The sequence below is a fragment of the Passer domesticus genome, chromosome 21, assembly GCF_036417665.1.
Source record: "Passer domesticus isolate bPasDom1 chromosome 21, bPasDom1.hap1, whole genome shotgun sequence".
NCBI lineage: Eukaryota > Metazoa > Chordata > Aves > Passeriformes > Passeridae > Passer > Passer domesticus.
In genome coordinates this window covers 5,843,679-5,869,577 of record NC_087494.1, presented here as the reverse complement: position 1 = coordinate 5,869,577, position 25,899 = coordinate 5,843,679, and the positions used below count along the sequence as shown (strand labels likewise).

The window sequence follows — 25,899 nt, the reverse complement described above, 5'->3', positions numbered from 1 at the left end:
TCTGAAAAGCAACAACAATGTTTTTTTCATAAATTAGCAACTTTCAATCTATTTCAAGGAGGGAGGTGACTGGATAACTGCACCCTAATGGGATTAGTATTTACTGAACTTCTGCCACAGACTTTTCATTCCTTCACATCATTTAATACTGCACATCCCTGCCTGTACAACAAAAGGTAGCATTATCATATTCTGTACACATTTGAAGAATGAAAAAGTTCTAAAAAGGCTTTAAGCACAAACAACTGTATTGTGATTAAGGACTGAATTATAGTCCACTGGTTACGTGCAGGCCAAGGATGTGCACTTGCAATCTGTGGGCTGAGCTTCCCTGCATCTTATATTGGAAGTGAAGTATCTGAAGAATTAAGCAGTAAGGAAAAGATGGCACTCAAAAGGACACAACCTCGGCTTGCTCCCAGAAAACACTTGGTAGAACCAAGTGACTAAAAATACTCATCATTGCCCAGGTCTGTGCAAGAAAGTAAGCAAAAGCCTGAAAAATAAACTGCAGCATTCAAGAGCCAAGTTCTTCAAGTAACACTTGCCCTGTCATAGTAACAAAAGCCAGCAATAGGTGAAATTTTATGTGCAAGAAATTACTATAATTTGGCTCAAAATAGCAAAAAGCTATTTATGGGGATATTACTATGGATACCAGGTAAAAGTTCAGGGTGCTGGGTTTTTGTACTGTCAAAACTATGTAACATTTTAATATTTAGCTGTTAATAACAGACCCAAACACTAACTTAAAGCCCCACAGAATGAGAAGAGTTAAAGAAACATTTTTTTCACCAAACATTTAATAAAATCTAGCAGTCTAGTCACCTATCCTTACCTTTTTGTCTGGGGAGAACAGCAGGAAAAGGCTACCTGGAACTGGCCATAGCACTTACAATATATGTAAAAAAAAGAGCCTTACCAAAAATTTAAAGACTTCTAGGTACAGTTTAGAAAATTGCTCGTAATGAAGAGGCAGCAAGAACATGCAATGCACACTTGTGCTAAGCACTTAAGATTGGAAATGACAAAATATTTTGCAAGTAATTGATATCACCACTGTTTAGAATATCCTAAAGAAGGCTAAGTAAATATCCAAGAGATTTTAATAACTCCGTAATACTTGAAATATTTGCTGTCAAGCATTTTAAAAAGTGGAAATAAGTATAAATCTGACTTCTATCCCAAGCAAGACTGGAATATCTGCTTCAAGACCCACAAAAGAAACAAACAAAAATAGCTATTGCAAATCACAACTTCTGTGAAGAAAAATCTGAATCCAAGACAAGAATTTCATGGTCAATATACAAACACATTTAAAAAATCAAACTATGTTAGAAAAAGTATATTCATCAAAAACTACTGTAAGTTTCAGAATTTTGTGAATAGTATATGGTTTAAGTCATGGAAGACAAAACCAACAAAGGACTCAAGGATTTATTTATCAAACCAGAACTGCCTAGGCAGATGTTTGTACAGCTGCTTTTTTGCTTTCAAAAAAGCATATCCAAAGGAAACTGTAAACTCTTAAAATTAATTTTAATCCTTAGTCATGCATACTATTGAAAGTTTTTCCTAGTCTCTTAGCTTCATGAATTCTGATCTAAGTTCTTTCTGGAAGTTCTTTGGAGCTGGTGAACAGTCCACTCTCTTCCATTTTACTGGAATATTTTGTTTGAGAAATGTGTCCCTCCTTGAGCCTCCTCTCTCTAGAGAAAACATTCCCTATAAAATACAGTTCTAGGGAGACCTTGACAGAATCCTGTTCCTGCTTCTGAAACACTACGGCAAAGATCAAGGGAGCATTGAATAATATTAGGAAGCCACCTACACAAATTCACCTTGCTCAGCCAGATCAAACAACTTCTATTTGTTTAAAACTAAAAATAACACACCCAGACTAAATACATCTATTAGGAGATTTGGCTTCCTCCGTATTGTAGAAAATAAGGAGAGAAATGAAGGAATAATTAAAAGCTAAGACTCACATGATACTACAGTCACCAAATACAGGCAAAGAAATAATGCTTTTCAATAAAGACTGGAACAAGCACTCTTGGACCAGCTTTTCCTCCCAATTCCAAGTTGAGTTATTTGCAACACCCTTCCTCATTTTCCTCACTCTAGCACCTCTATCCAATGGCCTAAAAAAACTACTCTCAGTATATCGTTTCACATTTTTTACCTGCTTAGAGCCAAGGACAACTCTTGCCTATATGCCTAACACCTTTATGAGCCTCTCTATATTCCTCCACGCTTTTTCTGCACAACTGTCTCTCCAAATACCTTCATGACTGTTCTTTAAGTACAGCAATATATTCACAATTATGACCTCTTAGGCAAAAATTTTAACTCCTTAATTATACTATGGACTTACAATTCAGTTCCACTAGGTATCCATGCTAACAATGCTGAAACAGCCTGGGAAAGGAAATGCTCTGCCTCTCTGTACACAAATTACTTCATTCACTCTCCCACTTACAGGTTTAGGATAGTGGCAGTTCTCTCTCTGCCAGTATCCTAAACCTGTAAGTCATGGCCACAGCATGAAGAATCTTTTATAGTCATCTGCCTCCCCAAACCACCAAAACCCAAGCATTTCCAAATAACACTGCATCAAAGCAGGACTTCAACTAATTCTTTTTTAATTTTTTTTCTTAAATTAACTCATGATTTTGCTCTGCAGGCTACCTGGGAATGCCATCTTCCAATCACCTACATGATTTTTACAACACTATACCTAGTTTTAAAACTCCATAGTTAGGAGCACAATGACAGCTAGAACAATTTAACAACATAACTCCTTATTCACTCTAGAAGCTTTGCATTTAGGACCCCCAGTTACCCGTTAAAAAGAGTACCACTTTGGTATGGAACATGACCCAAGTATCACATAACTTACCTTCTTTCAGAGTTAATCTTAAAAGGCCACCATTTTCAATTCACATATGGAAAGCAGTACGCTGATCAAAACTAGTTATACGGCAAACTAGAAATGAAGCACTCTTTTCTATATTCTCCGAACACCCCAACACAGGCTGATGGAGGGAGGAGGAGAAGATGCAATCCACATCATAAACAGTGGTGTTTTCAAGTGCAAACATTTTTTTAAGCCAAATGGAGAATCTACCTTTTCCTATACTTGTGACTAGGGAGGTCATAATGATTTTATGTGATGACAATTAGTAACATCCAGTTCATACTAGCAGAACAAATGACACTGCTTTAAAAACATTTTTGGACAAAGTGTTTCTTTACTACTGATTAAATTTGTTTGAGCTAATATACTTGCTTTTAAAAATGTGTCAATCCAAAAATGACAGAATACTTTCACCTCAGAAATGCATGTTAAAAGCTAACTTCAGAAAATTACTACAAGTAACCTATGGCCAGAAACTTGTCATGAAATGGTTTTATGGCAGAAGCTAAAATCAGTTTCAGAGCAGAAACACCGAAGTGTCTAATATTAAACACAGATATATGTTGTATCCAGAAAGTGCTATAAAAAGCACAGCTTACCTCATAAGGAAGTTATTTGGAGTAACAGAAATACTCCATGCCTAACATAGTGAGGTTCAGACTTCATATTGCTTTCAGATATCAGCAGTTTGAGCCTTAAGCTGATGCAATTTTCCAACTGGTGTCAGCCCTAGGAACTCTGCTTGTCAGAAACACGAACAGCAGTGCTACTATTCAGATACTTGCAAGATTATATTTCACACTTTGTAAAAATAGTTCTCAAATGGTTAATGAGACAGAAAAATCATGAAAATAAAGACTCACTCATATTTAGTAACTACAAACTTGACATCCACCATTAATTGACATCTAAATCAACCTTCAAGATCATCGAGTCCAACCCATGCCCTAACACCTCAACTAAACTATGGCATCGAGTGTCACATCCAGTCTTTTTTTAAAGACATCCAGGGGTGGCAACTCCACCACCTCCCCAGGCAGGCCATGCCACAATTTTATCACCCTTTCTGTAAAAAACTTTTTCCTAATATCTAACCTAAATTTCCCTTGGTGCAGCTTGAGACTGTGTCCTCTGGTTTTGTCAGTGCTGCCTGGTGAAAGAGACCAACCTGACTACAACCACCTTTCAGGAAGTTGTAGAGAGTGATAAGATCACCACCGAGTCTCCTTTTCTCCAGGCTAAACAGCCTCAGCTCCCTCACAGGGCTTGTGTTCCAAGCCCCTCACTGGCCTCACTGCCATTCTCTGGACATGCTCAAGCGTCTTTAACTGCACAAGAAAATTCAAACCTCCTTATGTAAAGTAACGTTAAGGGGCAGCATTATGAACACTATGCATTTTTTGTCCCATCTAAATAAACATGTCAAATTGCAAGGTCTGATGTTTTATTCAAGTGTATACATCCTTAATTGGAAGATGCAGTTAAAAAATTAGTTTCCAGACTAGTATGAATTTTGTCCTACAACATCCTGAATATTACCCAATTTCTAGTGGAGAAAAAGATTGTAAAACCATAGAATTGTTCAGGTTGGAAAACTCTAAGATCAGAGTCAAGCCATTCCCTCAGCACTACCAAGCCTACCAGTAGCCCACATCCCCAAGCGCCACATCCACACAGCTTTTAATTCCCTGTAGGGATGGGCAGCTGTGACAGGGCTGAACAGTGAAGAAATTCCCAATATCCAACCTAAAACACCCCAGCACAACTTGAGGTCATTTTCTCTCATCCTGTCCCTTGTTCCCGGCTAGCAGAGCTCGACCCCCACCTGGCTCCACTCTCCTGTCAGGGACTTGTAGAGAGCAAGAGGGTCTCCTGTAAGCCTCCCTTTCACCAGGCTGAGCTCCTCAGCTGCTCCTTATCAGCCTTGTGCTCCAGACCCTTCCACAGCTCTGTTTCCTTCTCTGGACAAGCTCCAGCCCTTCAGTGACTTTCTTGTCATGAGGGGCCTAAAACTGAACCCAGGATCTGAAATGCCTCAGAAGTGCCCAGTCATTGCCGTGCTCCTGCAGGCCACAGTGTGGCGGGTACAGGCCAGGTGCCATTGGCCTTCTTCTTAGCTGCCTGGGCACACCTGGGCTCAGCTTCAGCCGCTATTGACCAGGACCACCACCAGGTCCTTCTCCACCAGGCAGCTTTCCAGCCACTCTGCTCCAAGCCTCAAGTGCTCCATGGTGTTGGTATGACGCAAATGTCAGACACCTTCCAAGCACAAACTTATGTCAGGATTTCTAGAAAAAGAACATTATTTAACTTAAGAGTAGACACTACTGTTAGTTCCAGAAAAATCAGTAAGACCACTGAATTATATCAACCCAGATGTAATACTGAGAGGATCTGTAGACACTGCAATGAAATAATTCTGCTCAGGACATCCAGGTTCATGTGCAAAAATAGTAGACAAATATAGAAACAACCATCACAAACAGTTAGCTGAATACACAATGCAGTGCTTTTTCTTCCCCTCAGCTTATTGTCAGACTGCTGTGTCAGCACAAAAAAAGCCTCCACTAAAACTTCTGCTTACAGAAAAAAGTGACTTGACTAGACAGACATTTTGCTAAATTAAAATTATAATTTACATTAAGAGATTACATATTCAAGTAGTGTGTTTTTTGACAACTATTTTGAAGTTACATTTGCATTTTCTTCAAAACAGTGCTCAAGGAAAAACTCCTCTGTTTACAGAATTTCCCTGATAACTTCAAGGAGAATAGTCTTTTGTGGTAGACAATGCACTTAACCAAGCACCTTGTACAGAAACAGTAACGGAGTTTACCCGTCTTGGGAACACTTAGCTATTAAGTCTTTCTGAAAATACAGTGAAAGATCTCAACCAGTATGTAACCTGATGCACTTTTCCTTAATCAAGTTGATTAAAACTGCCTGAATGCTAGGTTCTGATATATACAGCATAGTATATATGCTGTTACCTTGGGCTCACAGCATCATGTTCTGACTATACTACTACTGTACCTATACTACAAAAAACAACTACTGGCACAAGCAACAAGCTCTTAATTCAATCAAACTGCAAGAAGCACAGCACTGATGCTTCTGTAAGTCCTTCTCTGCAGTGTCAAATCCACCACAATAAAATTATTAACCACTCCCCCTTCCCCTTTAAAAATCCCACATCTCCACACAACACACAGTTTAGCATAGGCATTTATGTTTGTTACTACTCTGAAAATTGGCAACTAACTGACCGATGCTACCAGTAGACTCTCTCTGATCTGTTTCAAGGAACAGGCCCCTATTCCCCACCCAAACCAGACTTATTCCATGCTCAAAGCCACAGTGGCTAGCCCCAATGACAGCACCACCACCACCTGGCATTTAAATAAATGTCTAACTTATCTCTAACTCCTGTGCCTTCAAGATGCTCAGGAACCCACAGACTCTCTACCCAACAAAGCCAGACTTTTGGCCTGTGCCGAGGCGGTCCTGAATACAGCTATCTGCTCAGCACCACCTCAGCGCCCTCAGAGGCAGCTGGGTAGATTAAAATCACAGATGTCCCTCCCTAGATCATCTCTGCTAGCCCCAAAACACATTATCCCTTTAATTAATATATTTTTATAAATATTTTAATGAGACCTATCAGAGTGCAACAGAACTGTCTCACAGCAGGAGTTTGCACAGCTTAATGCTGACGGCATGCAGTATATGGAGGCTGCTGAAGGGGTGCAGCGGCAAAGGTGCATCATGAAGGAACTTGAGAGTACAAGAACTGCTATCTTGGCATGTAAGGACCAGGCCAAGCAAAAAGAACACAGGACCGTGTCACTCTGCCTGGATTGCACACTGCTATGATCACCACCAGGATAAAGGACGCCTGCAGAGAACACTCACCATGATGCAACTCATAAGAGACTTCAGAGCAGTCTAAGCAACAGGGGGTGACTGGGAGCTGTTTCCTAAAAGGAAACATGATCAAAATTGGTAGTGCCAACACTACCACTCCCTTCATTCCACAGTATATGTAAACAGTCACTGTAAAAAATATAATTAAAAGAATATCTTGAAAGTACTTACTCTCTAGCAGATTTAATTTGATTAGCTAATATTAGGAGGACAGCAGACAAATCCTTTCCAAGCTCAGAAACTATTTCAAGCTTCTGCTGAGGAATATGCCTACTGAACCTGTGAGAAAGCTTTTCTTTAGTTTAGAACAAGTACCAGACTCAAGCTATCAAATGAAAAATGACTAGGTATTTAAATTCAAACATTTCTGAATCCAGAGACAATAAACCAATCCAACAGAAACTGTATCACATACTTCTCTTGGTTCCCACCATCTTCAACAGAAACAAGAGTAACCTTGATTTTTTTCCCACATAAATCTTACTAGCCTTTACCATTAGCCAGACAAAATTAAATGCCATATTGAGATGAGGGAACAGAATTACCATTTCCCAAGGTAACCAGACACTTCACAGCATACAAACCAAAGATATTAGAGACATTTAAGTACACTGAGGTGAAAAGCAATAATCTGGACCAGTTTTCTTTGCTTTATCTTAACCCTATTATCAGAAAAACATATTTTGTAGCTTTGTCATGCTAAGTGTGTCAGCACTCCTCTGACACATGTTCAAGATACACCTTCACCAAACTTCCTTCTTCCACATTGATCCATCTTCTGTCTGAAGAGCTACCTGTATTGTGAAACCACCATACATCTTCCCACTTTTAGCCCTTCTGTACCTGCTTGCCCTATACCCATTAATGATGTTAATGCTCTATTGGCCACTCTCAGCTTCACAACATACAAAAGGCTGATCACCATGGAAAGGAGGAGTCAGGGCTAAGAACAAAACGAAAAAAAGTATCAATATCTCCTTACCTTCTGTGCTTTATCCTTCTGAAATACGAAGACAGGTGGGGCAATGGCAGGTTTTTCTGTAAAAAAGAGAAATCATTGGAGTTTTTTCCAACCACATTTATATTGACTATTATGAAAATATGTGACTACATGAAAATTATGTTCTATGATGCCTTTAGTAACAATGAATCCCTAAGCCAGTTAAATCTCAGTTACACATATTGTTTCTACCAGTTCCTGGTAATAGATGTTTATAAGGACTTGATCTTCAAAAGCAAAAAGGAGTGTTTTAAGGCGAACAACACTACTAATGTCTAAAAGCTATTTGTGTTTCCCCTCCACATCACTTAGAAGCTAGTACTTGATACTTTACATCCGAAGGAAAAGACCCTTTGCTGCAGCAGTTCACTAGCTGAACAGATTCTTTTCATTCCCCATTGACATGCATTAATGAAAAGGGAGTTTGTTGTACACCCCCACATAGCCCTTTCTTAAAGGTCCCCTAACGCTGACATTTGATTACACCTGTAGTTCATTATCATTGAAATCTTTAGAAAGGTCCTAAATCAATATTTGCAGGTCTAAAATTCAAACCGGATATATTACATACTACAGAGGAACCAGTCTTTTCTGCATAATTTAAAAACACATATGCTTTCATCTTAAAGCTCTGAATCAACTATTAGCAGGATGCCGTTTTCTAAATAAGCACATCAGCATCTAGTCTACAAGAGTAGAATTAATGTATAGAATGAGCATGCATTTCCATTGTCCTTTGAGATTTCACAACTACTTCAGAATAATAAAAATATACATACACGGGGGAGTGTGTGATAAAGCAGAGGTGAGAATTCCTGAGAGTCGAACAAACTGGTGCATCTTGTCTGTGAGTTATATTTGAAGAGAAGCTGCACACACACTATGCAGTCAGCAGCCCTCCTGTATGTTTGTATATAAAGATGAGTACAATATTTCAGTCTGTCTTTCAGTCTGGAAATGGGATTTATGGAGAGCTAGAAATTTGCAAAGAAATTAAATAAAAAAGTTCCACCTTTGCAATTATCCAGTCTTACAAACAAGTCTAGACATCTAAGAAAATTAAAAATTTAAAAACTTTCAGAGCTTGAAAGGCTAGCATAAAAGAAAAAGGAAATATAAAGCTATCAAGAAGAACTCCCTTGAAGCAAAAAAAAGAACAGTATCCCAAAATCTTGCAGGACAAGTAAAGTACTTGGATCACCATATAAGGAAAAAGGGATTAAACTGTCAACTTGGCAACTGCTATATTAGATCCGTTTGGCTGAAAAAGTGAAACTTTAGTTGACGTACACAAAATTATGAAAATTATTACCAGAACTGTGAATTTAACTGTGAGGGTAGAATATCCTTTTTCTATTTTTTCTATGAATCTAACTCAAAGGGATAACCCAGCAAAACCAAAAAACACTGCAAGACTGATCTAGCAAGACTGGCATAATTTGTTCTACAAAAGGTGAAATTAATCAAGAAATTAAGCTACTTAATGACATCATTTTGCCTGATCTCTTTTTCCCTTTATTTTTTAAGTTCATCTATCCATCAAATACTGCTGAACCTTAAAAATGCTTATTAATAAGAGCAATGTGCAGACAATCCATTTCAGAAGTGAAAACAATACAGACCCTTGTATGTAATACCTGTCCCAAAACCCAGAGTCTTTTGAAACAAGCCAGGGATCCATTTTCATTCCCTGGACCTCAGTATAACCTGCCTGTGGGAGTCTTCATTGAGGCAAAGGCCAAGCTTTTAAACCTCGACTTCAAAGTGACAGTTATTTCTTAATACCATGTGTTATACTTGTCTTAGGTTGGAAATGGGGGTGTGTATTCTATTCCTATCTGTTAGAAGTGGAGCAGTTATCTTCTGTTATTTGGGCAGTTTTCCTTATCTTTTCCACAACTAATCCTCCCTCCTGGGAGATATCTTCTCTTAATGGGCCATTGAGTCTCACTGCATGACTGATAAAAATTACATCATCCCATTGTGAGGTGTGCCGCCCAGAGGGAGGAGCCAAGCATTCCTACCTGGATATAATCAGAGATTTGGAAGACCATAGTCAGCGTTTTCCACTGGGTTCCCAGAGGAAGACCGGGCCCATCTACACCACCACTGGATCTTCAGAGGAAAACTACACCTTTCCACAGCTGCTTCAACAGAACCACACCTGTCACTGCAGGAGGACTGCAGCCACCATTTAACAGAACTGCTACCAACACCCTGCCCCACAGGGTTTCAGGTCATATCCTGACTCTGTCAGTGTTGTTTCCTAATAAAGAATTGTTATTCCTGCTCCTATATCTTTGCCTGAGAGCCCCTTAATTTCAAAATTAAAACAACACGGAGGGAGGAGGTTTACAGTTTCCATTTCAGGGGAGGCATCTGCCTTCCTTAGCAGACACCTGTCTTTTCAGACCAAGACAATACTTTAGTGCTCATTAATGCTACTGCTACAGCAGCATGCTCTCTGCCAAACCAATCAATAGGGAAATCTACCAGGATGTGGGACTTGATTGTCATGCACACCTTACAAGAGACTTCTGCACCAAATTCCACAAATATCAAGGAGAACTGAACAAAATCTACTTGTCTCTCTAGTGCATAATAAAGGATTGAAGTAATGAGAGAAAGGAAAGCAAAGAAAAACAGATCCAGCAACAATGCAGAATGCAAAGAAAAGCATGGGACTGCTGGCAATTTCCCATTCAAATGCCCAGCTCCAGATTTTGGTTCCTATTTCTATTTATGTTTCCAAATGCATTTACATAGAGCTCTCTAGCATTTAATGTTTTTCGTACAAAAGCACTTACACATACCATGTTTCCATCAACTGAAGAACCCCCGTACCAGGTTTTATTTTTGCAGATCAGAAATGCAGCTGCTAGGTAGTTCTTTGTTTTTTCCAGTCAAGTGCTGGTTCAAAACAAGAACTCCACTGTTATTTGTACTAGCCAACATCTGGGCCAGTCAGTCACGTTCTCAAGCTTTTGTTATACCAGAGTGTCTGAAGGATGACCGAAGATAAAATAGAACCGCCAAATCCACTAAACTGTCAGCAACTTAAAAAGAAAATAAAGGAAAGGAAGGAAATATATATGAAGGAAAAACCCTCTACCTTCAAACTTCAGGTAGAATGCATATAAGAGAACATGAGATCTCCTTCACGAAGGGACGAGCAGTCAGAGCACAAAGTTCTTAAAACCTGAGGATTAGACTTTTTTTTTTCTTCAGAGAAGCAAACACAAACATGGCAAAACAAAGATATGGAGAAATATCAATCTTCTAACCAAGTCAGTCTTGATAAAGGTATTCAGATGAAGTCCAAGCATGTAAGAAGGAAAGCAAAACTTCAGTAAATAGCATCAGAGATAGTACCTCTCCAATCTCAAGATCTGGAACCTGAATGGTTTTAGGCTGTCAAATCAAACTGAATCCACAGAATTACTTCCTGCAGTTTATTCACTTTGCAGGTATTTCAAACCTGCATGAACAACTACAAAAACCTTAAGAGCTGGATTTCACAGGCTAAATTTCTTTAACATATTTTACCATCAAGTCATTAACTATCGATAAATGCCCTATGTGCTGTAAGAAAAACATGTACTATTAAATCTGCTGAGCTTCCTTCACAAGCTGTGGAAATTAAAATTCAGAAACAGAAAATACCACCTCCATAGGTCATGCAGAGATATCATCTTCAAGTCATATATACTATTTACTATGAGATTTTTAACCTAGATGCATGACCACTAGTAGCTGTAGCAAACTCTCCCTTGTCAACCATATTTCCCACAGCTAGACAAAACATTCACTCACATGATGCACCTCTACAGCCACAAGGTGTCAGACCTTTATTGCAGCATGAAATTACTCATTGAAAAAAATCCAAGGGGTCAAGGGCAACAAGAAAAGCTTCTGTAGGTACACTGGTGATAAGAGAAAGGCTGGAGAAAACATGGGACCTCTCCAGCAGGAAACAGGAGACCCGATTTCCATGGATATGGAGAGCTGAGGTATTCAATGATGCTTTTGATTCTGTCCTCACCAAGAAGGGCTCCAAATCAAGTTATAAAAGGGGAAAGCAGCAGGGACTGGCAGAATGAAGGACCAGCTGCTATAGGAAAACAGGCTTGAGACCATCTAAGGAAGGTGAAGGTGCACAAGTCCATGGGACTGATGAAATGCATTCCTAAGTTCTAAGGGAACTGTCAGAGGAAGTGGCTAATCCACTCTCCATTCGTTGAGAAGTTGTGGCCATCTGAGGAAGTTCCCAGTGACTGGAAAAGGGGAAACATAACCCTCATTCACAAAAAGGAAGGAAAGGCAGACTTGGGGCACTAAAGCCCGGCAAGCCTCACTTCTGCCCCTAGCAAGATCACAGAGCAGATCCTCCGTGACCCTCCACCCTGGGAACTCTGCTAAGGCACGTGGAAAATAAGGCAGCGATTAGTGAGAGCCAACATGGCTTCACTTAGAGCAAACCATGTCTGACAAATTTGGTTCTATGATTGTCTTACAGTGTTAGTGGACAAGGGAAGAACAACTGACAGTCTACCTAGACTTATGCAAACCATTTGACACTGTCCCAAAGGAGATCCCTTGTCTCTAAATTGGACAGATGGACCTCTCCCTGGATAAGGAATTTGCTGGTAGCTGCACTCAGAGTTGCAGTCAACAGCTCAATGTCCAAGTGGAGACCAAGTTTAGGACCAACACTGCTTAATATCTATTTTGGTGGCATGAACAGTGGGATTGAGGGTGCCCACAGGAAAGTCAGCCAATGACACCAAGCTGTGTGGTGCAGCTGATATGCTGAAGGGAAGGGATGCCATCTAGACAGGCTGGAGAGGTGGAACTACGCAAACCATATGAACTTCTACAAGACCAAGTGCAAATCCTGCACATGTGTCAGGTCAATCCCAAGAACAAACACAGGCTGAGGAAAGAAAGAATTGAGAAAAAGCCTGGAGAGAAGGACTTGTGCATGCAGGTGGATAAGAAGCTCAACATGCCCCGGCCACCGGCACACAGAAACCCACCCTGTGCTGGGTTCATTGCCTAGCATGGGCAACAGGGGATTCTGCCCTCTGCCCCACTCAGGTGATATCTCACCTGAAGAGCTGCATCCAGCCCTGGGGAACAACAGGAGGATGTGGAGTTGCTGAAGCAAGTCCAGAGGAGGCCACAAGATGCTCTAAGGGCTGGAGCCTCTCTGCTCTGGGCACAGGCTGGGAGAGCTGGGGGTGTTCACCTGCAGAAGAGAAGGCTCTGGAGAGACCTTAGATCCTGTTCCAGTACCTAAAGGGGTTCCACAGGAGAGGGACTTTGGACAAGAAGGAATGGCTTCAAACTGACAGAAGGTAAATTTAGATGAGATATTAGGAAGAAATTCTTCCCTGCAATGGTGGTGAGGCCCTGGCACAGGTTGCTTCATGGACCTGTGGATTGCATCCCTGGCAACATTCAAGGCCAGACTGGATGAGGTTTGGAGCAACCTGGTGTAGTGGAAGGTGTCTCTGAACCATGGGGATGGAGGGGGAGGGGTAGATGTCTTCAAAGGTCTCTTCCAACCGAAACTATGGATTCCTAAGAAAAAGAAATAAATACCTGCAGAAGTGTGTATCTCTGTAGAGTTCTGAGGCTCACAGAGCATATTTCATGGCACAGCAGTGACAAGAGCCAAAAAAGCAGTCACCTTCTTCACTGCTGAGCCCATTTTGCTTCTACCATAAGGATACAGCATAAATCAGGTTGGAGGTCTCAAGTCCAACCTCCTGCTTCAAGTAGGTCAATTATGATGTCATGCCAGGTTAATCAGGTTATTCAGTCTGTCTTAACATCCAAGGACAGAGGCTGTGCAGCCTCCCAGGGTAATCTCTACTGCTTGAGTGTAGTTATGGTGAAAAAAAACCTACCACCACCACAAAAACCCAACCTTTCCCCTCTTTCCAGTCGGAACATTTATTCCACCTCTCATCTTTTGTCTTTGTCCTTTCAATATATACCACTCTGATGGGCCTGTGTCTGTCTCTCTAACAACTTCCTCACAGATCCTGATAAGCTCCAGATGTGTCTCACTGAAGACTTCTTTCCTCTAGGCTGAGCACACCCAGTCTCCTCACAGGATATGCAACCCAGATCACCAAATATCTTGGCAAGGTTAATCTTTACATTTTAGAAGGAACCATGGCATGAGAACAACTTTCAAGTCCTCACCAGATCTGCTGTAGCCACGTTAAGATGAGAATTTGTTTTTAAAGCTAGAATTACAATGTTTCAAATACTTTTTCTTTTTAAATTTACTCCAAATTACATTTAGAAATTGAATAGTGCCTGATGACATGGAAAACTACACGAGGCAGGGCGAAAAAAATCCCTACAGTGCAAATTCTTGGTAAGCAAGTCCTTGCTTCAATTTCAAGAAGCACTCTTCGACACCAGAAGCATACAAGTTGGGAATAGCTATTCCAACTGTAACTCTTTGTAATACATCACCTGAGAGAAAAAGTGTACCTGTGAATCATGAATGAGTGTTTAAAAGAACAGCAATTAGGCTGTTAACTGACTTAAAATACTCAGAGTGGTAATTTGTCACTTGTGAAATACTTATCTAAGAATAAAGAAAATAAAAGTTCAAAGTTAGGTTTAATTATGCTTATTGGAACATGGCAGGCCACAAAAAATTATCTTGGGGATTTTTTTCACCATTTACATTACGAAGAGCAGAATAATCATGTTAAATGTAACATATGAAGAGATATAGATGATTTGCAGCATTATAAAATTCAAAAGGTGTTGATAACAACACAAGATTCTCTTCCAATAGCTAACAACAGACTCAAAGCAAAGAACAAGCTGCCACTAAGAGCTTATCTGCAGAAAGACCTCCACAAGCAAAATCCAGCCATACCTCATGTCAGAAACAACAAGAAACACAACTGGATAATTTATGGCCAATCTTCACAAGAGATGTCATGATGAATAGAACTGACATGGTGAAAAGAGATACTTCTGCAAATGTTAGGAGTCAGAAAATAAAAAAGTAGCTTATTTTCATATCAGAGAGAAAAGCCATGAGGCAGGGCAACTACTTGGTAATGTAGATAAAATATATATAAAGAATTCAAAAAAGTGTTCACAAGAAGTATTAAAGCATTTAGACAGCCCTGTCTTGTCAATTAAATAGTTCTTTATGATGTTTGCGTGTAAATTATTTGGACATGTCATTCAGCCTAACTTTGCACCCACTAATCCCTCTGAAGTCACCAGAGGGAAATAAAAAATCTTGTTTCTAGAGTCTGCAGACATTTAGTGGTGAATGACATATTTTCTCTCAAAGTAACAGCAGACCTTCCTCTGTCCAAAAGCTACCATGAGACAAGTAGAATAAACAATCAGGGCAACCCCCAACCCCTTGCCCGTGCCACCAAAACAGCACAGAAACAATGTCGGCATCCTACAAGTCTGGTAAAGAAATGATACTGATTAGTCTAAAAGGAACTACTTCAGTTTGCTCACCTTCTGTGTATTTCATAAAATCACAAAATATGCTGAGTTGCAAGGGACCCATTAGGAAACATTGAGTCCAACTCCTGGCCCTGCACAGGTGTCCTGGGGTGCCTGAACACTGGAAAAAGGGTGAGGCTCCAGAACAGCTGCAGTACATCAATGACATCATTTTGTGGGGGAACATAGCAGCAGAAATGCTTTAGAAAGGAGAGAAAATCATCTAGATTCTCCTAAAAGCTGGTTTTGCCATCAAGAAGAGCAAAGTCAAGGGACCTGCTCGAGAGATCCAGTTCCTGGGGGTAAAGTGGCAAGATGGATGGCATCAAAATCCCCCTGAGGTCATCAACAAGATCACCGCAATGTCTCCAACAAGCAGCAAGAAGGAAAACACAAGCTTTCCCAGGCACCACTGGAGAATGCACATTCCTGAGTACAGCCAGATTGTGACCCTCTCCACTTGGTCAACCACAAGAAGAACAGTTTCTACTGGGGCCCTGAGCAGCAACAAGCCTTTGCCCAGATCAAACAGGAGATCGCTCATGCAATAGCCCTTGGCCCAGTCAGGACAGGACCAGATGTGAAGAATGTGCTCTACTCTGCAGCTGGGAGCCATGGTCTGTCCTGGAGCCTTTGGCAGAAGGTGCCTGGTGAGACTCGAGGTCAACCACTAGGATATTGGAGTCAAAGCTACAGAGGGTCTGAAGCCAACAGAGAAAGAAATTTTAGCAGCCTATGAAGGAGTCCAAGCTGCCTCAGAGGTGACTGGCACTGAAGCACAACTCCTCCTGGCACCCTGAATACCAGCGTTGGGTTGGATGTTCATTGTAAAGGTTCCCTCTACCCACCATGCCACATGGAGCAAGTGAATTGCTCTCATCACACAGCACATCCATCCTGGAAAACTGAATCGCCCTGGGATTTTGGAGAGAATTACAAATTGGCCAGAAGGTGAAAACTTTGGTGTCACTGACAAAGAAGAACAAGAGCAAGTGACAAGTGCTGAAGAAGCTCCACCATACAATCAACTGCCAGCAGAAGAAACATATTACATTATTTTTACTGATTGTTCTTGTTGCATTGTAGGGATGAAACAAAAGTGGAAAGCAGCCGGATGGAGCCCAACACAAGAGGCTGCAGAAGCTAATGAAGGAGAAGGTGGATCAAGTCAACTTGCTGAACTCAAAGTCATTCAACTGGCCCTGGACATTGCTGAAAGTGAGAAGTGACCAAAGCTCTACCTCTACACTTCATGGTAACCAAGGCTCTGTGGGGTTGGCTGGAAAGGTGGAAGAAGGCTAATTGGCAGTGTAGGTAAAAACCAATTTGGGTGGCTGAAGAGTGGAAAGACATTGCTACCAGGCAGAGAAACTGTGAAAATCAGTCATATAGATGCCCATATCCCCAAGAGTCAAGCTAATGAGGAGCACCAAAACAATGAGCAGGCAGACCGCGCTGCAAAGATAGAGGTGTTAAAGACAGACTTAGATTGGGAGCACAAGGGGGAGTTGTTCTAGCTCAATGGGCTCATGATGCCTCAGGCCATCAGGGCAGAGATGCCACCTATAAGTGGGCACAAGATAGAGGGGTGGATTTAACCATGGACAGTATATCTCAGGTTATCCATGACTGTGAGATGTGTGCTGCCATCAAGCAGGCCAAGAAGGTAAAGCCCCTGTGGTATGGTGGGCGGTGGTCCAAGTACAAGTGTGGGGAGGCCTGGCAGATTGACCACATCACACTGCCCCAGACACGCCAAGGCAAGAACTACGTGCTCACAATGGTAGAAGCCACCACAAGATGGCTGTGGTGCAAACTTACCCTATGCCTCACGCTATGGCCCATAACACCATCCTAGGCCCTGAAAAGCAGGTCCTGTGGAGACATGGTACCCCTGAGAGGATTGAGTCAGACAACAGGACTCATTTCAAGAATAGCCTTATAAGCACCTGGGCTAGGGAACATGGCATTGAGTGGGTGTACCATATCCCCTACCATGCACCAGCTGCAAGCAAAGTGGAGAGGTACAATAGACTTTTAAAAACCACCTTGAAAGCATTGGGTGTGGGATCTTTCAAAAACTGGGAGCAGCATCTAGCAAAGGCCACCTGGTTAGTCAACACCGGAGGCTTCATTAACCAAGTAGGTCCTGCCCAATCTGAACCCCTGCCCCTGCATACAAAGTCCTAGTGGTGCATGTCAGAGGTTTGTTAAGAAAGACAGTTTGGATCAATTCTGCCTTGAGTACAGACAAACCCTGTCTTTGCTCAGGGACCAGGTTACACGTGGTAGATAATGCATAAAGATCGAACAATACGACACGTACCTCAGGGAGATCCTATTGTTGGATGAGAACTATGTGTAAATATCACTGTCTGCTGAATGTCACTGTCATTGTCTGTATATAGCTGTATACTGTGTATATGTGTATATAAATGTATGTGTGTGTTGAGTTAGAATATATACTAGCTTTGGTAGTAAGCTGACAAAATGGGGATAAGGGGTGAAATGCCCTGAGGTGACTTTATGATGCCTGTATCCCTATTAGTCTGTTTAGCCCAGAAATAAATTCTGCACCATTAAGATTGGTTCCAAGAGCAAAGGTGGGGGGAGAGAAGAAACACAGAGTTTGTTATCATAAATTGCACTTGCTCCCCCACATCCTTCTCCTGGACTGTGCTGTCTGCAGCACAGACAGAGCTTTCCTTTGCTTTTAGTTAGTTTTTAGCTCACTGAGGCAGACAAGGTCCCTGGACTGTGGTTTTTCTTTCTCCTGGAACTGTTTAAACCTGCTCTCGCCTGAACACCAGAAGAGCACCAGCAGCTCACATCTGTGGCCCACTAGGTCAGGCCTGGGCCACAGCATTTCCAGCACCAGGGGGACTGATAGGAGACTGAGTGAGCCGAGCTAGAGCCCATGATGGGGACTTTTTCTAAGTTTGTCATCTCATCAGAGTGGCAAGAGGTTTTATTGTTTAATATTGTTCAATTTTTGTGCTGGTGAATGCTTTGCCTGTTAAATAAACAGGGTTTTTTTATACTTTTCTCCAAGGAAATATTTTCATGAATCAGCTGGGGAGGGGCTGCTTGAATCTGCTTTCTAGAGGAACCTCTTTGGAGGTTTTCTCTCAAATTTGCCCTAAACTGGGACAACAGGACACTCCAAAAAGGCCATCATGTGACAGAGTATTGTCCAAACACTTCTTGAACTCAGGCTTGGTGCTGTGACCACTGCCGTGAGAAGCTCTGTGTGCTCAACCTTCCTCTGGGTGCAAAACCTTTTCCTGGTATCCAGCCTAAAACCTCCTCTGACTCAGCTCCATGCTGTTTCCTCATGCTCCTTCACTGGTCATGAGTGTGGTGCAAACTGGTACCTGCCTCTCATGAGGAGGCTGAAGACTCCCATCATGAGGAGGTTGAAGACTGCATTGAGGTCTCCCCTCAGTCTCTTCCAGGCTGAACAAACCAAGTGCCCTCAGCAGCTCCTCACACAGCTTCCCCTCTAGACCCTTCCCCATCCTTGTGGCCCTTCTTTGGACACTTCTCTATTAGCTTAATGTCTTTTATACTGTGGTGCCCAAAACTGCCCCCAGAACTCAAGGTGAGGCTGCTCCAGTGCAGAGCAGAAGGACACAATCCCCTCCCTCACCCAGCTGGCCTGATGCCCCTAAGGACATGGTTGGCCCTCCTGGCTCCAGGGCACTGCTGACTCAGATCCAACTTGCCATCAGTCAGAACCCTCAGGTCCCTTCCTGCACCACTGCTCTCTAGCCTCTAATTAATTTAAGGCAGTTACATACAGTAAACATGTTATGATTGTGAACTGCATGCTCAGCAATTTCATAAAGCCAAGTAGGTTGCAGACACCTCCTGAAAGGAAAATGTGAACACATCCATCAAATCTTATCCCTAAGAAAAATTTGTATCACCTTTCAGCCATTGAAAAGATTAAGTAATTCATTCCCTACACAAAGGGAGCCTGTTGTCTTTAAAATGCAGCTTCAGCAGTAAGTTACAGACAAGAAAATTACTAGCTGTGTTTTAGCCACAAGTTAATGAGAAAAGCATTCCAGTTCCCATAAATATATAGGACCGACAGGAAGGTGTTGGCTGTCTTTGTTATTCTAGCTGGATTGTCTTAAAACTGACACTTCACACATGCGGCAGTGAAGTACCAAAGACTCCAGAGAAAGTTTCTAAGAACATTCAGTAACTACTTTATACATTAGTACCAATAACAATTGTGCTTACCAGTCTAAACCCCTGGTTTTCAATAACGACCCTCACAATGAAGTCCCCAAACTTCACATCAAACTTCACACACCTAGGGGAGAAGCTACTCTCTTCTCCTCTTCATTAGCTCCACACTTAACTTATCTCCCACCATGACAGGCAATGTCATGAGCAGGATCTGTTCCTAGGAAACTTCACAGTACAAACTTCTTCAGAAAGAGGCACTAGGACTATGTCATCTTTTAGCCCCCTTCTATGCAGCAGAGGACCCCCTTAAACCAACAATCTTCTCTTGTCAAGATACAGTTGGTCATCACTCCAATATAAAGAAGTAGGGGAGCAGTTTCACTGACTCACTAGAAACAAAGACAAGTGGATGAAAAATATTTGAGGAACAATAAGAATGAAAAAAAAATGAAGTAATTATTAGAGGGAATGCTTGTAGCGTTGAAGAAATGCATCAAAAAGATCATCCATTAAAATAGTTCAAAATTGCAAAGGACATTGGTAGAATGGTTACCTGGAGGCAGTACTGACAGCTCAGCAGTGATTTAAGACATTCAGTAGTTCAAGAGAGACATCAGAACCTAGAAGGTAAAGATAACTAATATACTGCTGGAAACAGAAACACCAACCAATGAATCTAAAGATGGGTGTCATGGAAAAAGTTATAGGTTAAAAGAGCTTTATATTAGTAAGATGAGAGGACACAAGCCACACAAATCTCAGCACTTTTCAAGGCCAGGAAAACGTTTGTTGCAGTAATCAAACAGGTAAAAAGCTTGAGTTTCACCTGCATGAACAGACAATAAAAGCTGTCTGTCCACTGGACTGTTTAAACAAACCAAACTAAAACAGTCTGCAAGAATGACTGAAACCTCATTCTAGGTACTTGTGTCAACTATGTGTCAAAGAATAATTAGCTACACACCTAAGAACAAAGTATGATTGAGACAGCACTGTTATACAGATCAACCAAGATTCAGGAACGTTAAGAACTTCGCTGTAATCATGCTTTTTTGTGAACATGAACATTGAGCTATCAAATGCTATAAACAACAGAAGATCAGTATGACGCAGAAGGTCAAAGAATTATCGGTACCAAAATAGTTACTTCACATATTTGGATGAAAATACCTCAGCACAAGGAAGTAAAGCATTCACCTAAATAATGGAAAAACAAAACTAACTGATGTGTTTAAGAATGAGAATAAATCAGTCACCTGAGAAGATCCTTGCCATGACAGACTGCAAATAAGCCAAGAGGAAAGACTACAGAATTCTCCGAGTTTCAGCAGAAATATGCGAATTCCAGGAAGTGCATGAATTTCCACTGTTATACAAAGAACATACACCTCAAGAATGGCACTGAAAGGAACAGTCAATGATATCAGAATGAGGAGACAACAGTTCCAAAGCAAGCTTATCTTACTTCATCTGAGGAAAGCTTGTATCACATTCTTATTGCAAGAAGAAACAGAACAGCAACAGATGAAGGTGACAACTCTGGAAAGATAGGTGAATATAAACTAAAGAGGTTACAGGTGAGGTAAGTCTCTAGAGCCAGGAATGGATCATAAGGATGGGATCACACTCCCCCTTGCCATTCCAAACAGCCTACAAGACCCTGCAGAAAAAGAGAAGTAGAGCTAGAAACAAATGACAAGTCATCATCAAAAGATGTAATAAATATTGGTAAACTGTTGAGTTTAATGTTCCCCAGCAGAAAGAGGAGGTAAAGTGAGGGGGCTTGCATGATTTAAGATAGCTATTGCCAAGCTTCTGGTTCTAAGAGAACAAAAGATCCCATTAAAATTTATGATAAGGTCATTATAATGGCAGTATATAAATTAAGTACAGATGTTAAGTTTCTCACAAATAGTCATTACAGATTTGGCTACTACTATTCTTGAGACCACTTATCATGCCTCCTCAGGCACTGACAACTCACCTTGAATCTAGAACCCAACAGCCCAAGACATGCCACATCACAGGCTTTTTTAACTTAAGTGTAATTGCATTTTTAGCTGTTTGCAGACTTCATCTTTAAAGGCTACACCTACAATATTTATTTGCTTCCTGTTGTTTAATGTTAATACCAGAACAGTAACTGCCACTGACACAGAGTTCCAAAGTAAGAAACAGTCTCCTGAAAGAAGGGGCCTCACACACACTTTCATTCACCTCCCTCTGGGCATTTCTTTTCCTCTTCCATTAGCTGAGAGAAATTATGAGAGACAACAGAGACAGCTGGGCAAACTGGCTTTTGCCAAAACACTGAGACACATATGTCATTCCCAAAGGCAAAATATAGATACCCACTGCCACTTAAACACCACTGTACACACCTTGGGGCAGAATACCCAAACACTGCAGTATTGCAGTCCAGGTTCTTCTAATGCTCTTCGGAAAAAAACGAAGCCACTTTACTAGCCCACCTCTGATGCTTTCAGCTCAAAAAAATATAGTGCATTTACTACGATATCCTGCCTTGTTTTACAAAGGCCTTCAATCAATCCTTGAACTAAAGAATTAACATGAGTGTAAGCAAAGGAAAGATTTACAGTGGTACGAAAGCTGTGGACAATAACTTCAAAAAGCAACTGGACAAGGCGGGGCACAAAGCGGCTCAAAGCCGGAGCCAAGACAGAGCGCTCGCTACCGCGCTCCAGGGGCCGTGCCCAGCGCCGGGCCCGCTATCCGCGCCAGAGAGCACCAGCCGCGGGCCACGGGAGTCGCCGCACCGCGAGCCCGGAGCCATCAACCCGAGGAAGGCACCTAAAGACGAAGGCCCCAGCCCGGCTTCGTCCGCCCGCGCCTCACGGACAGAGCGGTGGCCCGGCCAAGGCGCTCCCTTTGTCCGGCCGCTCGCCCCACTGGGACCGGGACGGCCGCGGGGAGGTGGCGCTCCCGGACCAGCCCCTGAACGCGGATCGCAGGGCCAAGCCAAGCCGGGCTAGACTAGGCTCACGGCAGCGCAGGGCCGCTATAGGCCAGGGTAGCGACGCCTGCAACTCCCGCCTACCTTCGTTCGCCAGGTCCGCCATTTTACTTCCTCAGCCGCGCCCACAATGCATCGCGCGGCCGGACGACGCCGCTCGCCGCGGGCCCCGCGCGGCGCGCACGCCCCGATTTACGGCCTCTCCGGGAGGGCGCCGCGCGTGCGCGGAGGGCGGGGCCGGGCCGGTTCCCGAGCGGTTCCGCCGGGCAGCGGCCCCTGGGCCCGAGCGCTCCGTGTGCCCCGCGCCCCGCGTGCACCGCGGCGGGCCGAGCGGGGCCAGTTGCCCGCGCGTCTCCGTCCCGTGCGCGGCCTTGCCCTCTGCACCTCTTCCCGTGGCTGCGGAGCCCAGGCGGGCAGGCCATGCGCTGCTCCTGGTGCCGCGTCCTGCGCTCAACAGCAGCTGGCGCAGGGGGTAGAAAGTGAGCAGTTAATGATTCTCATCTTACCCCTAGTGATTGCTTCAAGGTTCATTTAACAAAGGCATGTGCAGTGCCCTTCATTTAACTACGTCCTCACAAGCTATCACACTAGCCTAAGGCAGAATCCAAGGGCCAGGCTCCTGATTGCTGTTGTAAGTACCATGCATTGAAACCATCTGGTTTGCCTGTTAGGAGAATTGTCCATCAGAAATATAACAGCAAACCTGACAAAACTTGTTATGAATAAATGAATGGTGCTAATTAAAAAAAAAAAAAAAAAAAAAACCAACAAAAAAAAAACCCACCACAGAATCATCACAGAATGGTTTGATGGTTTGGGTTCTAGGGAACCTTAAAGCCCATCTCATTCCCCTCATTTCCATAGACAGGGACACCTTTCTCTAGACCAGTTAGCTCCATACCACATCCAACCTGACCTTGAACACCCAGGGATGGATCAACCACATTTCTGGGTAAGCTGTGCCAGGGCTTCACTGGTCTACCAGCCAAGAATTTCGTGGCAATATCCCACCTAACCCCTGCCCTCTTGCAGTGGGAAGCTATTCCCCCTTGTCCTGTCATTCTAGACTCCTGTCCAAAGTCTCTCCAGCTTTCTTGAAGACCCTTTTAGGTACTGGAACAGGATCTAAGGTCTCTCCAGAGCCTTCTCTTCTCCAGGTGAACACCCCCAGCTCTCCCAGCCTGTGCCCAGAGCAGAGAGGCTCCAGCCCTTAGAGCATCTTGTGGCCTCCTCTGGACTTGCTTCAGCAACTCCACATCCTCCTGTTGTTCCCCAGGGCTGGATGCAGCTCTTCAGGTGAGATATCACCTGAGTGGGGCAGAGGGCAGAATCCCCTGTTGCCCATGCTAGGCAATGAACCCAGCACAGGGTGAGTTTCTGTGTGCCGGTGGCCGGGGCATGTTGAGCTTCTTATCCACCTGCATGCACAAGTCCTTCTCCCCAGGCCTTTTCTCAATCCTTTTTTTCCTCAGCCTGTGTTTGTTCTTGGGATTGACCTGACACGTGCAGGATTTGCACTTGGCTTTGTAGAAGTTCATAAGCTCCACCTCTCCAGCCTGTTCAGGTCTTTCTGCATGGTATCGCTTCCTTCCAGCATGTTGACCACACCACACAGGATACCTATTTTAAAATACAAAATACCTATCTGTAAGTAAATGTCCATCTTCAGCATATAATGGAATATTTCCATAGATCAGGCAGTACTCGTTGCAGTTTTATGATTGCTAGTGCACGATGCATTATCACTTGAATTTGCAAGACAGTGGGCACAGGAAATCCACGTGTTTTCTGAAGCATGTTAGGGACAAATTCTTACCTCACTTGCTAGACAAGCCATCTAGTTCAAGTGGACACCCAGCTGTATCTGGTATTCATGACCAAGAGAGCTTTGTTAAGGACTTCCTCCAAGCACAAGAACAGTCTGTCCCAGGAATCAGAGGAGTAAGTAAATGTGTTGGGAGACAAACTTGGTCAACATAGAACTTGTGAATGAACACCAAAAAAAACTATACATGGGACGGAAGCAAGGACAGACTACTGAAGTGGAATATAGGAATATTTCTTCAGCATGCAGAGATGGTATGAGGAAATCCAAAGGTCAACTAGTGTTGACACTGCCAAGGGACTTCAAAAGCTTTCCTGGTCATACTTTCCACCAAGGAAGTCCTTACTTTCCACCAAGTCAGTTTCACCAAGCTCAGGTCTCTGAGCTTTGAGGCAGGATTCAGAGACAAGATCAAGTCAAAAATCTCTTGAGAAGTCTCAGCCCACCTGAGTCCATGGGATCCAGTGGGCTGTGTGGGAGGGGGCTGAAAGCTGGCTGATGTTACTGAACAGACACATTCCATCAGCTTCAAAAGATCCTGGAGATCAGTGAAGATCAGTCTGCATTCCAGGGGGCACTTTAAGCAGCAGGAGGCTCTGTTTAACCTCTCACTCTCCAGCTACCAAAGCAGAAGAAAAATGCCATTAAGAGTCTTGCTTTTCACCTGAGATGGGTCCTGTCATGCTTCCCTGTTTTAAATAAACTTGCCACTAGTCAATAAGCTACATGGTCCTCAACAAGTCATCCCTGTTTTCCCTGAGGGTAGAGCTCCAGCCATGGAATCCACAGATATCTGGGGCTGCAGCATTTTTCATTTGATCCCAAATGACTTAAAGCTGATTTTAGCATATCCTCTGATCATGACCTGAGACTTTGAATAGCTTTGCAACATTTTTTTATTTTATGCATGTCCACTGGGAGCTTACAGGGCTGGACATTAGTGCTGGAAGCTGCATGATGTCCACATGGCAGCCTGAGTCTGTGTGTGGTTCTAGACCTTGTCTGTGCCTTTTCCCTAGAGAACATTTGTTGCAGACAATTTGCAGAGAATTTAGCCAAAAGAATTAGCATGTTTCTATTCACACAAGAACTGTAATTTTCAGGAATATACAGCACGGCTGACTTAGCTCCAGTCTTTATGGAATTAAGTTCCTTTCCCAAAGCAGACATGTCCTACAAACTGAGCCAAACACTAGTCTTGAAAAGTGAGAGCCAGAGTAATTACTTTTTATGTGTCTAAAAAACAACAATTACTTAAGTACTTATTCTGATACATATATCCATTCCAGAAAATTTCATTTTAGAACATTAAAACCTATTAAACCTATAAGAAACTGTGAACATGCTTTTATAATGAAAATGTTGGGCAACTTTAATTATAGGAATTGCTGTCCTGTGCTTCTCTAATGAATATGTGGTACCAGCATAGTGAGTGATGTGACCTATTTAAGGAGAGTGTTTTAGAAATAATGTACCTCAGAAAGTTGCATACACTGAAGAACCAGCAGGTCACAGTGTATTCTCTATTCATGTTCTAATTAGAGACCATACTT

General features: G+C 42.5%; 2 protein-coding genes and 1 long non-coding RNA gene across 5 annotated transcripts in view; 2 read left to right on the top strand and 1 right to left on the bottom strand.

Annotated features, from left to right (window-relative positions):
- RANBP3 (RAN binding protein 3) overlaps window positions 1-22,707 on the bottom strand; it is a 53,885-nt gene extending 31,178 nt beyond the window's left edge. The window contains exons 1-2 of one of the 2 annotated variants that reach the window (XM_064396676.1): window positions 22,606-22,707; window positions 7,827-7,882 (exon numbers count right to left, since the gene is read on the bottom strand). In XM_064396676.1, the coding sequence (XP_064252746.1) occupies window positions 7,827-7,882; window positions 22,606-22,627 (78 nt within the window). In that variant the 5' untranslated portion in view covers window positions 22,628-22,707. The remainder of the gene's footprint in view (window positions 1-7,826; window positions 7,883-22,605) is intronic. The other variant, XM_064396677.1, reaches the window with a different exon arrangement.
- Window positions 13,683-14,977, top strand: LOC135284852 (uncharacterized). Of its 2 annotated transcripts, none has more exons than XR_010349972.1 (3): window positions 13,683-13,711; window positions 14,161-14,235; window positions 14,668-14,977. It is a non-coding gene; the product is annotated as an uncharacterized LOC135284852 (long non-coding RNA). The 2 variants fall into 2 exon arrangements; XR_010349973.1 differs by having other exon boundaries at window positions 13,711-14,000.
- Window positions 22,708-22,752: 45 nt separating the features above from the next.
- The window catches only part of LOC135284888 (excitatory amino acid transporter 4-like), a 52,030-nt gene continuing 48,883 nt past the window's right edge, over window positions 22,753-25,899 (top strand). Inside the window, exon 1 of the mRNA XM_064396680.1 lies at window positions 22,753-23,152. The gene's annotated coding sequence lies outside the window, so the exon portion shown is untranslated. The remainder of the gene's footprint in view (window positions 23,153-25,899) is intronic.